The sequence below is a fragment of the Manduca sexta genome, chromosome 28 (assembly GCF_014839805.1).
Source record: "Manduca sexta isolate Smith_Timp_Sample1 chromosome 28, JHU_Msex_v1.0, whole genome shotgun sequence".
NCBI lineage: Eukaryota > Metazoa > Arthropoda > Insecta > Lepidoptera > Sphingidae > Manduca > Manduca sexta.
The window spans coordinates 16888812-16905433 of record NC_051142.1 but is presented as its reverse complement, the minus strand read 5'-3'; the positions used below and the strand labels follow the sequence as shown (position 1 = coordinate 16905433).

Sequence of the window (16622 nt, the reverse complement as noted above, 5' to 3'; positions counted from 1 at the left end):
ATACCCTGTAAGGAATAAGTATTGTTATTAATTTATTAAGCTAATAAATAATATCTTTCATAGATAACTATACCTATGATGAGTGTATCCGAATCATAAAGACAATAAGTTTTCATTTGGCTGACTCAACCCACACTGAAACAAATATTTGCAGACCAAACACTAGCCTTGGTGTGGGATACTACTCCACAGCCACTTTATTTCACAGTTTGGTGTTCCTGTTTTACTCCCAATAGGCGCATATAGAATAAAGAGAAGATCCTCATCATTTCCTTAACATAAAAGGATTTTATATGGGCTACAGGTTTAAATATAAGGAAAGGCCCGAGCCAAGAAATTAACCCAATATGGGCCGACAAGGCATGAGCCAGAAGTGATCCGTATATGGGTTAATGTATAATTTGCGCATTAGAGAATATTCCTATCGCGCCGACTCACTAATTTACATAATATGCAAGTTTCTAATACGAGTGCATGTAGCTTTAATTATCGCTTTTGATGCGCAAACATATGTACGTATAAAATGTACTATAATATAACATCATCATATAACATCACGCATTTTATCCCCGAAGGGGTATGCAGAGGCGCAACTAGGGCACCCACTTTTCGCCAAGTATGTTCCGTCCCATGATGTGATAGGGGGCGAGCCTATCGCCATATCGGGCACAAATTGTAATGTACTATAATACGTTATGTAAATAAATATTGTAATGTAAACAATACATGTACTGTGTCTTACCCATATCTTCGACATCCAAGTTGAGATTATCATCATTCCAATTAATAGTGATATAAAGTACTGGTGGTGTTACGTGTTGAGGCAAAGTATGGTCTTAATTATTAAGCGAGCTACTAGCTCATCTCGTAATTCAGATATATACAATTAAAACTATTGTCCTTATGTGTTCGGTGTTCTAGAAACTTCCTTCGTCTGTGCACTACGTATGCATTTATGTATGTCGTCCGCCCACAGTCACTTTAGTTTACTAATGCGTTGGTATTATTTGATCTACGCTACACACAACTAAAACTGTGTCACCTATGTACAATCATATTTGGTACTAAAATGTATTTAAGTTATTCTCATAATCGGTGCAGTATTTAGACTGTGAACCTAAGGATACTAGTTTTAGGTCAGACTACTTATTATTTCCATTCCGAAATACGCAATGAACTGTGTGGGAATTGTTACCAATATGGCAACAGGTTGATCCGTTATATGGATGGAAAAGAAGTGAGGTGATCGGGGTTTATGGACAAACCTTGTGCAAATCAGTGTTTCTTTTATACATTATTTTGAATATGTAATTTTATTTAGTATTTACAGCCAATAAGACTTCAATTGAGTTTCTGTAAACCACGACTTGGTGCAATAAAATCAAATTGCAATTATATAAATATTAAACTGTGCAAATGACTCGTGAACGCCCGCATAATGATGGTAGTCATCACGCGTTCGCGGTCACCTTGGAGTCTGGTCGCAGTTCATTATTAGGCCGGGTCCTTACAGAATACATTCTGTGAATGAACTAGCTCTGATATAAAAATAAATGTTATCTTTGTCATATATCTAAACAGCTTGAATTATTTTAAAGCCGCCATGGCTAAAACTTATGCGGTTATCTCAAACAATGCCTTATCGGTAGAATATACGTCAATGGCACCTTATGACTAGGGGACGCGACCTTCTGCCCTCATTTTCTTGCTGAATGTTTATGGATACTCGCATTTAAAACACTAGTAATACTAATTTAGAAAATATCCTTATGATTAGACTATAATAATTTAATAGAGGTTATAATAGTTTAGTTAAATAATGTTAAGGAAACTATGGGCCTTTTGTAATATTGCATTATAACCAAAGTTTATAAAGTCTAAATAATCCAATTTCTAAATCACTGTAACGTTTCATCTCAGACAGCGACGTCAGCATTCAATTACCAACTAAATCTCGTTTACGTAGTTATCGCATTCCAGTTAGCATTGGAATTTCGATTCATTTCGAACTCTAAAAATATCAGTGAAGACATTGCCTTACAGAGACAATCAAACACTTATACTATAATATTATGGGTTTGCAACGGCTCCGTACAGGACGTGATGTCATTTTGCGCAGTAGATTGTGTACATGTTACCAGTGTTAATAATAGTGTAAACTGTAGAAGAAGGTATCTTTACTCTAAAGTACCATTTGAAATTTAGCCAACCTCTTTGAAAGTTAGCCATTGACCAGTGTTCTTCATTTCGCATAATACCTAGAAATTATACTAGCAAATAATTACCTTCATTCAGACTGGTACACAAAAGTATATTGCTTCGTCGGCACAGAAATAAAAAATCGAGGCGAGATGTCGCATATCACGTTATAAAGGATAAAAAAAGGTTCCTATCATCAAATTTCTATATTCTGCGAGCAACAAGCCGAGCTTGGTGTGAACAAACGCTTTACATAACAGCATCACATAAGCATTACGTCGCTTGACTGTCGACCAGTGTATTCAGTACGTGCGCCCGCGCCGTGTTTGTATACAAACAAATGTTTACCCGCCATGGGAATGAGCGATCGCCATTAGGATGGACTTGCGTTGATGCTTACGTTGATGGCATTTTTATGTGGTATTTAGTTGTCTTTTTATCGCTAGGATTATCCTGTTGTAGTTCAGCCCATAGGGGGAGGCATCTTTTCAAAACCTTGGGATAACTAAACGCGGAGAGTTTTTTTATCTAGAGGAAGTTAAAAGTAAAAGGGTTAGCATCAGCAGATAAGTGGTGGATTAACCTATTAAAATCTATTAAGTCAGTATCTGTAAGTAAGCATGGCTCATCGCCAATTTTTAAAAAGAATCAATATTAGGTTCAGTAGTAGCGAAGTTTCCATCAATCTCAATATAACATTTAATATATGTGTGCTTAGATATAGTCCAAAATTGAATTGCTGCATAATGGCCCGCAGAAACGAACCTCCCATTTCTATACTATCACGCCACAGAGATCTAAAAAAAGTAAATTATAGTCTTCAAGAGTAGTTATTTGCATACATTATTTATTTTACTTTCCATTTCTATCTACTGCATGATAATAAACCAACCACATAATACTGTGTTACGTAAGATTTGTACGTGAACAAGTAAAAGCTTCAAATGAATCTTTTGGTTGAAGATATCTTGCAGCCTAGTCTTGGAATAAATGGTCTGTCATAAACCTAGTATAAGAGAGAAGCATATAAGAAATTATAGAATACGCTGCTTATCTTAAGGCATATTAGAGTTGGTAATATCTAGCAAGAGATACTGCCAGAATCCATCTAATAAGTGGTACTAGATAGGATTAATTCTACCGACAAACAGTCTGCAAGCAAAGTTGTTTTTCCGTTTTGAAGGTTTTTAAAACCAGTACATATTTACTGGGTCTTTAAAGCATCTAGTGTCACATGCGTGAATACAGCTATCTAGCGCGATGTAGTGTAGCAAAAGTCCATGGTTTTAGTGTTTTTACTTATGGGCAGTAATTCCAAGTTCCAACATTAAAGGAAGGGACGGTGTAAAATACAAAATGGAACTTAGTACCTACCCAGAGAGATTCTACAGTACAAGACATTTATCATCTGGTATTTACACGAGATTTTTCGCATGAAAATACAAGTGAATGACAAAAAACACATTGTATTTACGTCACTCACGATAAGGCGACGGCTGGCGACGTGCACTAGCAATTAAAAGATTAACAGCACGGCATACTTGAAAACATCATGCCGAGGAGATAAAACACGGTGCGACTACACTTTAGGGTCGACAAAGATGAGAATTCGTTTACATATAAAAATCTTACGCGCGTACATTCCTTCCTATTATCTATGCTTTTATTTTAGGACGGGATGGGGGGTATTGGTCTGTGTCCTCTAGTGGACAAATAGGGGAGGATGGATGATGGATAATAATATTACATCCATTAACCAGATGGATAGCTTTGTTTGTGAGTTTTTTTTAGATCATTGTACTTCTTAACATTGCTTAGCCAAAGCTAATGTTATAACAAAACTACTTTAGTATAATGTTTTTAGTTTTGTATTATGTAACATGAATACAGTGTGCGTACATATGGTTTAAAATATTAATGTCAGCCCTACCCGTTATCTCGTTGAATTGTTAATCTATAACTAACTGGGGCGTTATGACAAAATAAGCAAAGACTTGTGCTGTGTAAATGGCGGTCTTTTTTTGTTCAACATAAAGTGTGTTTTTGAATTTAAAAGACAGGGTTATGACTTTAGGTCTGTGTACCAGAAGTGTTTCGCCGAATTGTGAGGATGATTAATAGCTTTTTTGTTCTGATTAAAGTTTAGCGCGATTACTATACCTACAATAATACTTTTATACATAGTCATGCCTGTATGCTTATGGAGTGGGCAGGCAGAATTGTAACCAAGTTTACCAAGTGCACCTACATTTCATCGGTTACAGTTCCATCTCAGAATGTGATAGTACCGGACACAAATTTTAACCCTGGGAACTAATGTGTAATTTTCGAATTGAAAAATACAAATAAATTATGATTGACACCAGGGTGACCCCACTTTTGCATTTAGAATAATAAGACAGTGTACTAGCGATGATACAAAAATATAACTTCCGATTGAGATCAAGCCAAAGTTGACATAATCCATGACCATACGAGGTAGTAATGAGAAAACAAAGTGCACAAATTGGTACTCTAGCATCGAATTTAGCACGATGACGTCACTGTGCTAAGAAAGCCAACAAGATAAATAAGTGGTACGCGCATCGCTTAGATCACGCTTTAATGTGAACGATGATGATTAGTGTACTGTTAGTGCGTCTAGCCGCAATTGTTGCGTAATGTCGAACAAATATTTCTTGGATAATTTAAGATAGGTAAAACATTAACGATACCACAAATATTGTGCATTTTACGATCTTGGGGCATTATTAATTCTGTAGACAATTCTTTTTTGGGTTTGGCTTTAAGTCTGTGTCCAATATAATTTTTAATGAGCATTTTAACTCACAGAACTGCCAATGTAAGGTGTTGATAATTACTTCTATGACTTAACCATTAAAGTAACATGTATAATTAACAACAATTTACATAATGTGCAGCGGCACGTTGCAAAATAATTATATTTTTTCACACCCACGGCTAGCGAGGGCGTGCGTAACACCATTTGCATATATGCATAATATTGTCTATTGCCATTGTCCATTACGACGGCTTTAATGTGTTTGCGAAACTAAACCTTCCACGTACATTGCCCGCATCGGATTGTCATCATTAAAATTCGGAAATTGCTTTTAAAATTATGGAATATAGGTAAGTAATAAACGCGTGGGTCTGATCTAAATTCTTATACTAGAATAACTTCATCGGGGTAGTTATCAGTCTGGAGATTTGAGACCAGACATCGGTAGTCCTTAATAGATAAATGTAGGCGATCAAATGATCCTTAGTTTGTAGCTGCGAGCTATTGATTCGTGGCATGACTGACAGCTGGCTTATCGTCCTTTGAGCGGTCCGCGGAGGCTGATATCAATCAATTACAACGTTTGCCTTGTCGAGGAACCTTTAAAGAAAAAAATATTCTGTCATAAAGTGAAATGTTTTAGGGCTGTCGAAACATCTGTTTCATCTCGGAGAAAATACAATCGGTTACAAGACCGACCCTAGGTGTCCAATTCCGGAGTCAGTTTAAGGGTTTTCTTCTGTGAAATATTAATTTTCAAGGTACCACGTATGATAGATGTTTTTTGCTATACGTTGAAAAGAAGGAGGTTTAATTTATCATATTAATATCGTTTTGAAACATCATTAACCCTGTGGGTATATATAGGTCCTTACTAACATAATATGGTGCGATATGCAGACATAACAAAAATAGTAGTCAGAAATAGGCAAGAAAGATAATTGAATACGGCCGGCGTTTATTTGCATTCTACTGCCGCAGTTGTCGCCGCACCGCTATAAAATTAATTAAGATTTATATCACGGGACGTTCACAGAAAGAACATTCTGGAATATACCCAACAGGAGTGGCCGTGAATACTCCTGTCTTGATAGGATAATCATCTGTGTGAAATCATATCCTCATTAGAGGTGAGTTTGTGGCTGTACTAGCGGTGTTCTTTTGTCATTGGCGCCCACGCGGGGGCCACGGTGCCGTGCGAGGAGATGCATTTTTTAGGGGTCCGTGAGCGGGAAGCGGATGAAACTGTGAAAGTGGTGTAAGGTAAAAACAGAAGTTAGGAGCGCTTCGAACTTTATAAATTTAACCACGCTAGAAAAGACTAAAAAGTCGAAATCAAGTTTGAGAGACCGTGGCCTTTTCTTAATTGGAAAATTATTTAACATAATATGCACATTAAGATTTATATTGCGCTTGGATTGGTAAATAAACATCTGAAAACTAGGTAATAACATTTCAAATAATATTTTGTTGTTGCCCCTACATTTTGGGATAACTATTGAGTTATACAGAACCATGCGGTGTTGGAAATATTCACACCATAGTAAAGTTTTGATTTCATTACTGGGTCACAGAAGGCGTGGCACACCCACCGGGTTGTACCACCAAGATAATTTTAGCATTGTCTGGCAAAAATATTGAGATATAGTTACACGATGATTAAAGAATTGATTAAGATGATGCTCTTACATGCGTAACAAGTGTTACGATTAAATACATATAATACGAAAATTTATGATACCGACTTATCGAGTGTAAAATACAAATTACATCTCATAGGCGAATAGTCAAATACTGATTTATTTCAAATTAAACATATATTATGTATATTTAATTGACCAAAATTTTACAGATGCTTTGCAACTACCCAAACAACATGTAACTATGGTTAAAACAAAAACAACGTTACTAAAAAGTCTATTACACTTACGTATGTTTTGATGGAAAACTCCACACTGACAGTAAGAAGTAAATATAATAAAGTTGGCCCACATAGAAGTCCGGTGAAGGGCGTGCGGTCACGACACTATGAGAGTAAACATGAACGTGCCCTCAGGGAGTGACATTTGACGCCCCGCGTGACCGCTGGCGCTTTCGATTAAACTTTAGAGTGTTTAATTTGGTGTTGAAATCTAGGGCCACCGGCAATCTCACTAAGCATCAGAAATTCTTGTACTTCATATCGGTTTGAGGTTGCTATGAGGAAATAGATTTTCTCGAGTGGACTCGTTCATGCATTATATATTGATAAAAATGGGTACAGCGCCCCTCCACCATTTATCAAGTACTATCAAAATCTCTTGAAAATGTGGTATTCTAAGGACGAATTATGTAAGAGACAGTTTTTTATATTTGTATTATACTTTATACGACAGATAAGAAATTTGCGTGTAATCTCGAACTTGGACCTATGTGAGGAAATTTTTTAGTAGTGCATTGTCTGGACTGTTGCTTGCTACGGATACTGAAATAAGTTTTATTGAAATAGTTTAGATAGATTTGCCTTGACCCCTGGATACTGCGCCCCGCTATCCGATAAAGAGGTCAGAACTCAGATTAAATCGATCTCCGTTTGAAATTTCTCAAACCAACGACACAAGTTGGGTCCAAGGAGAAAGATTGGCACAAATTGGATGTAAATATTTAATGGAAGCTATAATATATTAGACTTTATTTGAATTTTACAATTAGAGAATTACAGGCAATGGGAATAAGGTGGCAGCATTGTTTTTTAATTGCAACCGAACAAGGTACTTATGGAGTTGTACAAAAAAGGTCTTATAAACATGGCAACATAATTTCATCCCAAAATCACACGTTATTTTTAGGGATTGATTAGTCCCCCCTATCAAATTAAGCGGCGGAAATAAGTTCGGTGAGCCATGGGTACAAAAGCTTTACCATTACAAATTATGTGTAGGTATAATTATGTTGATTGGCGAGAGGTAATCAACCTCTGATTGATCGACACTATTTGGACTCTATTCCACTTATCATAGGGTACAGTGAAATCTGTTTGCCGTGTCCAAAGAAAATAATCTATGCCGCAGAATTTATATTTTGTAAATACAGATTGGCACCAGGTGAAAGTATTGTAATTAGTTCTTTACTCTGACGTAACAATCTACCGAACGATGGTATACGCGTGAACAGAGATATATCTCGAGATATTTTTAAGAATATTATCATTTCTTTTTTTTTTTTTTGTAGTTTGGTCTGAATTCTGAAAATGAAGTAAAAAAATACCTAATAACTTAGGGGCTTTGAGCCTCTGACTTAAATTTGTAAACCGGTAGGCACTTTTGTGCGTAATATTGGAGTGGTCATACTTGTAACGTTTGACGTCGTGTCCTATATTAGGCCACATTTATTATGAGCCTTTTGAGACTGTCATTCATAATGATATTGTTGAGTCATATTTTACGTCATATAAAAAGGCAAACCATTTTAACTTGCGTACGAAATTTATCAATCTTAATGTCTGCTTTGTACTAATGAGCGACGATTACATTTAAAACTCTATATAATTAGTATACCAATGTCCGTTACAAATACAGTTAAATAATCACAGACAAATCGTGATTAAATATTTTAAAACCACAAACAGATCTGTAAAAGGCAATACCGCTAGTTGCAACCGGAAGCGACGCCATCTTGCCGGGGCGGAAACACACGGAAATGGCGCGCGGGAAATAGTTGCCACCATAACGGGAACGGGGTTAACGCAAACCGCCTTAGGTTTATGGTAATGTAGGTTTTATATGGTGTATCTGTGTTACTGATAGTGGTGATAAATTAGTCACTTAATTTAATATGCCAAATAAAATCTTAACATAATTGTGGGTCACTCGTATGCAAAATAGTATCAATTTGTCAAGTCAAATTTTTTTTTACTAAGAAGCTTTATGTGAACTTCGGTGTTTCACAGTAACATATAGTCAATAAGTATAATTACAAAGTGTTGTAATTTACGTCATAAAAGTTTTTCCATCGCAGAACTTTTTACGCAGCATTTTCTGATTTTGAATTCTGGGCGGTGTTGCTAATATTTTATAACAGGCGCTTATCATCAGCCGAGTGATCTGTGCGTGTCATCATTCAATTGAGAAAGATCTAACATTACAGTAACCAGCCCATACACACGACCTTGTCGACCCTGAAACCGAACCACGCACCGCACGCATCCACTTTCACTGGCGACAATCTCGTGAGGCAATGTACGCTACATGTCACGACTCGTGATGAAAATCTTCCGACCAGTCCGCCTACCGGTGTTGACAAATTACTTTTTTTTTATTTGTATCACGATCTTCAAACCAGTTGGTCGACTAGTTTGTTGACAGTGTGCAGTCATATGATTACCGTAATTAGATACAACAAAAATAGTGAGGTCTTTCTTTTTTTAAAGGAATTACCCTTCAGAGAATTGAATGCGTGGTTTCGATCCTCGTGTATGTGGTAATAAAAAAATACAGACATGTTGCCTAGGACATAAACATTTACTAGACTTGCGACTACATAAAACTGTAGTTTATAGCCTGAGACTATCCTAAGCCTTTTTATAGCCGCTCCCAACATAAAGTCTTGCATTACCAAGCATCTATTCTACCACATTAAACCACTTGATATTGAGGACACATAATACTCTTTATTGAAAAACATTATAAATAAAGACAAACTTAAAATAAGTACAGTCTAATCTAGGCCGGGAAGAGACGTTGCTTAGATATACGAGGCCTATTGCTCGTATTTTTAGGTTAAGTTGATATAGGAATGCCCTTAGCACTCGCCGATCGTATATCACTTCACCACCAAAGGGACCCATTTCTTTTCAATAGTCCCATTCTTTCTGCGCCACCATTACCACGTACGTTTCGTATTTGTGTGGAACGGATTTGGGAATTCTTTGTGTGGTATTTTTAATGACGTTCATGAAACATGATAAACATATTTTTGGTAATGATTTTTCAGTTTCGAATTTCAATGAATGCAGTTAACAAACCATTTCTATTACAAATTCACTCACCAATATACCTATACCTAATGATTTCTTATGTTTTCGCGAATGTTAGACATTAAAATTAAACTATTTTTCGGATTTTATCGCGGTTTTTTATATTTTAGTTTTCTCCCGACACGACGTTTCGAAGACTTTGCAGCCTTACTGGTCACTGGGGGAACTGAGGTGTTGTTCATCATTGTTCATATTACGGATGAACAATATCTCACTCCCCCCCGTGACCATGAAGGCTGCAAAGTCGGGAGAAAAGTAAAATATTAAAACCGCGATAAAATTCGTAAAATAGTTTAATTTAAATACCTATACCTGATTATTTTAAGTTTCATTCAGAGTTTATAAGGGGCAGAAAACGATCGTATCGCGGTCGAGATAGACTCAGTGCAGTACTTAATAATTCAAAGATCTGACTTATGTTCCATTTATGGGCAGACGTTTTGACCCAGTCTTCTCATCAATCAGTTTTAAGCGAAAAGTTACATGACCACCTACAATTCGTGATATAATATATACCAGTAAGAGGGTCATTTGCCCCCATAAGTATTTCGCGAATCCGCCCGCAACACACACGCGTAGAGCCTCTCGAACATCGTTTGTTCGAACGCGATTGTGCCCGCAGTGTGAAATGTTTTGCGGTTCGATTTCTTTTATCTCGTATCGTACGGTAAGTCTAATGTATATGGAGTAGTGGTACTCTTGATCCACATTCACACGGTATAGAATAGATGATAGCTTCAACGGCGCAGTGGGTGATGAGTCGACTCTAAACGAGAGGATGTAGTTTCGATCCACGCGAGACGATGTATGTGATTTATTATTTGTATTAGGTGATTTGTGATAAAGGGGCCTATGAGTATGAAAAATAAATTATATTTCAGAGGGCATATATAGACCTTGATCATCTATATTACTAAGATTAATTTACAAGGATCTAGAGTAGAGTGATAGTAGAGTGTGCTGTAGTAAAGTAACCCATTTCGACACTAACGATAGTGATGAATATCGTTTTAACCCATTTACCAGCGGAATGTTTGCCGGCAAACATGACAGCTAAATGACATTACGGAATATAACCTTATTATATACTACATAATGTTATTTTTCCATGACACACGTAATGTCATGTAACTGTCATGTTTGCCGGCAAACATTCCGATGCTAAATGGGTTACATATCATAAACAAAATTAACCTCTATGCAATGACATCTAATTTGTAATGATTAAGGGCTCTGCCATAAATTACTAAGCTGGACTCATTGAGTGCCTCATCTGCAGGACGTATTAATGTCTGTAGGATGCCAAGTCCCTCGCAGCGCCATCTACGGTGAACAAACGTGAACTCATGGTGAGCCGAGCCCAGCGGCGTCCGTGAGAAAGCTATCGTGGTAATTACGCGTTTCTCTCGCGCAGTGAAAGTGCCGCGCGAAGGGAACGGTCATACTCCCCATGCCATTTGTGGATGTCGTTTCATATTTTGCTGGTTCAGCGATCCGATGTGTGTGCTGGTCTCTGATCACCAGGCTTTGCTTATTAAACCAGATCTTTGTGGAGTTTAGTCAAGCAATTTCCATAGTCAGTACAAGGATTCAGAATCAGGAGTTTGCGTTTGGACCTATAAGTTAAGAAAACTGGACCTTGATATGTTCGTATAATACTTAGTTGCTTGCTATATCTGGTTGTTTTTTCGTATGTTACTACCAAGTAATCAATATTGATATGAAGAACATAATATGCGCTGGACATAATATTCGACGTGGAAGTACCCGATACCTAAGAAATAACGTCAAAGTCTACCTTCCTCAGCTCACACCTTAAAAACTTCTTCAACCACATTACCTCATACGTTTACAAAGTTACAAAAAAGTAACAAGTTACAATTGCAAATGTAACGTTTAAGTCGTTATGTGCTAATGTGAAGCGACCTTGCGTTGCGTCAGTAGGAAGCTAGACGTTTTAACTACGTTGTAGTTGTTTCTATGGTATTTTATGGCAGATTTTGGTACGGTGTTTTAGCAAGTGTATTGTCCTATTTAATAATATCAAATATGTTTTATTGTATTTGGTTAAAGACGTGATATTTTTTAAAAGTTTCTAATGATTAACTATAACAACGAACTAAATAACATAAAAATCGCAGCAAATGTTCGTTTCAATTTCAAAACAGAACAGTTAAAGTGTCAATGTTAAAAGTAACGAGTGCAGTGATAGTGAACAAATAGCTAAATAGCACCATAAATAACAGTTACCGGTTATCAGTTATATTTGTATGCGAATAAGATGAGAATATGGCGTTTATCGGACCGAGGAACAGTGTGCCAGTCATCAGGGACAGTCTCAATACACCGGCGTACGAGGTGAGTAGATACATTTAAAAGCTAAACATTATCCATATTCATAATATTATACTTTGATTAGAAATAAATACTGATCTAATTGAATCGTGTACAACAAATGGAAGAAGCAATAGATGTTTAGTAGCGTATATTAGCGAAGACAATATGACTAGCAATACAAGAAATATGCAGCGAATAAAAAAATTACCCGATCTTATTGGTAAATTTTTCAAATTCTTCGAACATATCTAATTCTTGAAATTGTAATTAATTTTAATTACATCATAATATAATTACAATCTTCTAAGTATTTTCGAGGCCATCGCCCTCGATATCCAGACACCAAACTAAACACTAAATCGTGAATGCTACTTACAGCGTTACAATTATTTTATGCGCAAAAAAGATAATTATTTAGAAATTATGCGTCGCTCTCCACAGACCGCGAACGTGTTTTGTGATGTGTGTAATTATAATTGCTAGTTGTAATTTGTTTGCGTCTGTTTGGCCGCGTGTTGGGATTTGTGCATTTAACACACTTATATCATGTCTAGATTCTTAATCACGAGAGGTTTAGACGTAATGTTGGCATATTACATTTGGTCCTCCGCGATCTCACTAAGCTCACAATCAATAGTAAATCTTTTAGTTCTCCTCGAATTTCTGCTCGACATTTCTGTTATAAATCAATTCGGAATGATGGACAAACCATTGCTTTTATATTGTTCGGTCCTGATGCATATGAGTTGGTCGAACTTAATTTGCAAAGTATATTATGGCCAATTCTTGTAATGATCATAATCGGTACTGCCAGAGTTATAGCGAAAATGAACCAGTCAGAAAAAAGTTTCTTTGACATGCTTACAGATGAGTTATTTTGATTGGTTCATTATTTCCATTAATGTTTTGGTAGTAGTTGAGATAATTAATTTGGATCGACAAACTGGCGCAAGGAACGAAATTAGAGAACGGATCCTTGCCTACCGATCACACAATAGAAACATAAAAAACATCTAATAGATACAACAGATAGTCTATTTTTAACGCATGAGCTCAAAATTTAGACGTTGCAGATGGACATGACGTGTTTAACTGACCCGCAATGAACGTGGGTGCCCCGTCGCGCCGCTCCGTGCGCCTGCGTCTGACACTTTGTTGCTGCACATGACATAAACGTGTACCAAGTACCTGTACACTGGCCTGGTGCAATATAATGTTTTGGAAAGCCGCTGTCACGCAGATGGCGTTGAGGTGGCCGTATGAGCGAACACCGGTTCGATACACGCTCTGAGACAAAATATGTTGGAGCGTAATGATTTCTTATGTTTACGCGTATGTTAGACATTGAAATAAAACTAAAAACTATTAAACGGATTTTATCGCGGTTTTTTATATTATTATTTTCTCCCGACGTTTCGAAGACTTTGCAGCCTTCATGGTCACGGGGGGGGACTGAGGTGTTGTTCATCCGTAAATTCAAAGTTACAATATCTACCAACATTTTTCAATTATACAACTTTTTTAAATTTTAGCTGTTGACGGTCCGATTTTAGTTTTATTTCTATGTTGGAGCGATAATCCTTTGCAGGCTATTTGAAATTGATATTCATTGAAAACATGTAATTGTGAGGCCGCGGATAAGGATCACGTGTATTAAGCGTATTTATTTTTTATAATCTTTATCTTTACTTCGTCACTTTTTATTGTATTTAATTTACATCGTAACGTATAGTGTATGTTTCCTACATATATAATCTTAATTAGTGTGAGAAAAAATATATAAAATATTCGTTATTAGCATAGCATTAAGTAGTTAAACAAAAAGTCAATTCCGCATTCGTTGTTGTTTCAAAATTAAAACAATAAAGTGTGATGAGATTATTGTTTTTTCGTCGCTTCCTTTGGTATCATCCGCATTAAATACGAATGGTAAATAACATCTTAATACTGTTTTGGTAGAGCCACTCTGAAGTCTTACTTAGATAAAACCTTACAGTGGGATTTACATTCGCGAATGGTTATAATAGTAAACACGTGAAGTTATGTAATAACAGACCGGACTGAATAGTAAAAAAATGTAGTTTTGAGTCCCACACTGAAGTAAGGGTTGTTCCTCTGCAAATATTATGTTTCATGGCTGGATATTAGATTTGCTGTCGGGTCAGCATTATTGCCTTTATTTGTTATATTACATTTAGTCCATTGAAAAGTTACATTTGGGGTTGCGTTTTTTAGAGGACGCAATTTTATTTTTTTGAAGTTTTGATACATCGTAAAAACCATTTCAACCCCTATTTTCAAGATGGCGGCCGTGGGACAAGGGTGGCGACCCCACAAACTTGGTTTTAGCTTTAGACTGACCTCCCCTACACTTCAAAAAAATAAAATTGCGTCCTCTAAAAAACGCAAGGTAAGGCCTAAAAAATGTAACATTTCAATGGACTAATTGTAATTAGACGGACAAGAAGATTTTATATTGCGTGTCAAAGTTACAACTCATCTCGATGTTTAATGAAGTAAAACGAACACGTTTTAAATCGTGAACGCAAGTCATTTCGTAAGTAACCATTATAAAATAAGTAAATTGTTCTTTAACAGCACTCAATTTGAATAAACGCTCGTGACGTGTACTTATATAAGGTTTTTGCGACGTTACCATTAACTAGAGATGATTCGACTTAATAACTATTAAACTAAGTTATTGAGAATAAATCAGTCAACATAGAAAATTAAAAATTGCTTATAAATTGAGGTGCTCTGGATCAAACAAAATTTGACATAATAAAAAGAGCAAACTTGAGTTTCTTGTGTGTTGATATGGCAATATCTCTGATTTTGAATTGTCTCAATAATATCGCTTTCCAGTACAGGGAAGGATATATTTTTTCTTATTTGTCAAATAAGTCTAGTGCAACATACTGAGAGAGCAAGTTGAATTTATTGATTTTTAATTCGGTCACCAATTATTCCACTTTCGGTTTCATAACGGACCGGTTTGTATTGTATGGCGTTTAATGGTTTACGGTGTTTTGACTTAATTTTATGGTGTGTGAAGGTCATCCTATGTAACAGTTTTGAAGTCACATAAGGAATGAATACTTAACGTAATATAAAGTCAGTAAATATCTGATGTGTAGTTTAAAGAGGTATGCTGTTTACAATGCCCTTTAAACACCAACACAATTTTATACTAAGCGGCAAAAAAAGAAGCTCTATCTTTCTGGACGAAACCCCGAGATATCTATCACACTTGTGGATTGCGAACGATTTCCTTGCGGAGCGGAAGCGCAGTGGACAGGCTGCGGGCTCGGAACACGGTTTGATCAGTCGATAACAGAATGGATTGCGACGGGGAAACATTGCCATTATCTTTGTTAATTCAGAGACTTATAAAACGAACGTAAAGGAATGAACAGTAACGAATTTTCAAGAATCCGTTACTAACAAGTCGTCTGGAAGAGAGAGACTTCTACGTGTTATTTTGCAAAGGAATGAAAATGTTGTTCCTACGCGCGAAAGGCAGGACCTATATTTTACAAGTTGTATCTCATACCAAAATACTATTGACGCAACACACTTATGATAATCAAATTTAATTGAAAAATAAAAAGGGTTGTTGTACGGGAGTGTACAAAATGACGTCGATGAAGTGAAGACGTTGTTCAGACGCGGCATGTCCGCTGCGAATGCGCTATGAGTTTCTGCGTCTCTGCTCCGTTTTGAATTCGTCCAAAATTGGCCAATGTAATAGGAGCCTTCTGCCAAAATTATGGAATGTCATTATCCGGAAACTATAGGTACATGATTTTCAAGAACTACTGAAATACAGTTGTTTTGAGTAGAATTTTGTCAGTTGGATATGTCATGCATTTGTGTACGTTGTCGTGGAATCATCTGTGATTGACTACCTAGAGAGGTAAAGTCGTGACAAGATCCTGTGTCTGAAACCTAGAACATCATTGCTACACTGTCATTATTGACTTATGCGTCAATATCAAAAAGACACTGCATCACCACGGTCCGTCTCGTCCCAAATTTGTGTCAACAAATAATCTTAATTTAGAATCAAGTAATTCAAGTACGTATGAGATCTACGCAATTAATATTCCATCAAGATATTGTTTTGACGGAAGAATGCGACGCGATCGCCCGCCGGCCGCCCACGCGAATACCACCAGCCTTATAGGCAGTGATTTATCTGTTGATCAGCTCGCTATTATGATTCCAGAGGTGTTTGGGTGTTACGGTTAAAGGTACTATGTCCTTATTAGCCTAGTGACGGAATAACAT

At 36.5% G+C, this 16622-nt stretch overlaps 1 protein-coding gene across 15 annotated transcripts in view; it reads left to right on the top strand.

Annotated features, from left to right (window-relative positions):
* LOC115456183 (mitogen-activated protein kinase-binding protein 1) overlaps window positions 1-16622 on the top strand; it is a 98809-nt gene that overhangs the window by 38614 nt on the left and 43573 nt on the right. For 3 of the 15 annotated variants that reach the window (XM_037444577.1, XM_037444583.1, XM_037444582.1), the window contains exon 2: window positions 12069-12353. The exons of 8 other annotated variants lie outside the window; for them this stretch is intronic. In XM_037444577.1, the coding sequence (XP_037300474.1) occupies window positions 12285-12353 (69 nt within the window). In that variant the 5' untranslated portion in view covers window positions 12069-12284. Of the gene's footprint in view, window positions 1-11992; window positions 12354-16622 lie in introns of all 15 variants that reach the window. 4 more of the 15 variants (XM_037444580.1, XM_037444585.1, XM_037444584.1 and 1 more) reach the window with 4 other exon arrangements.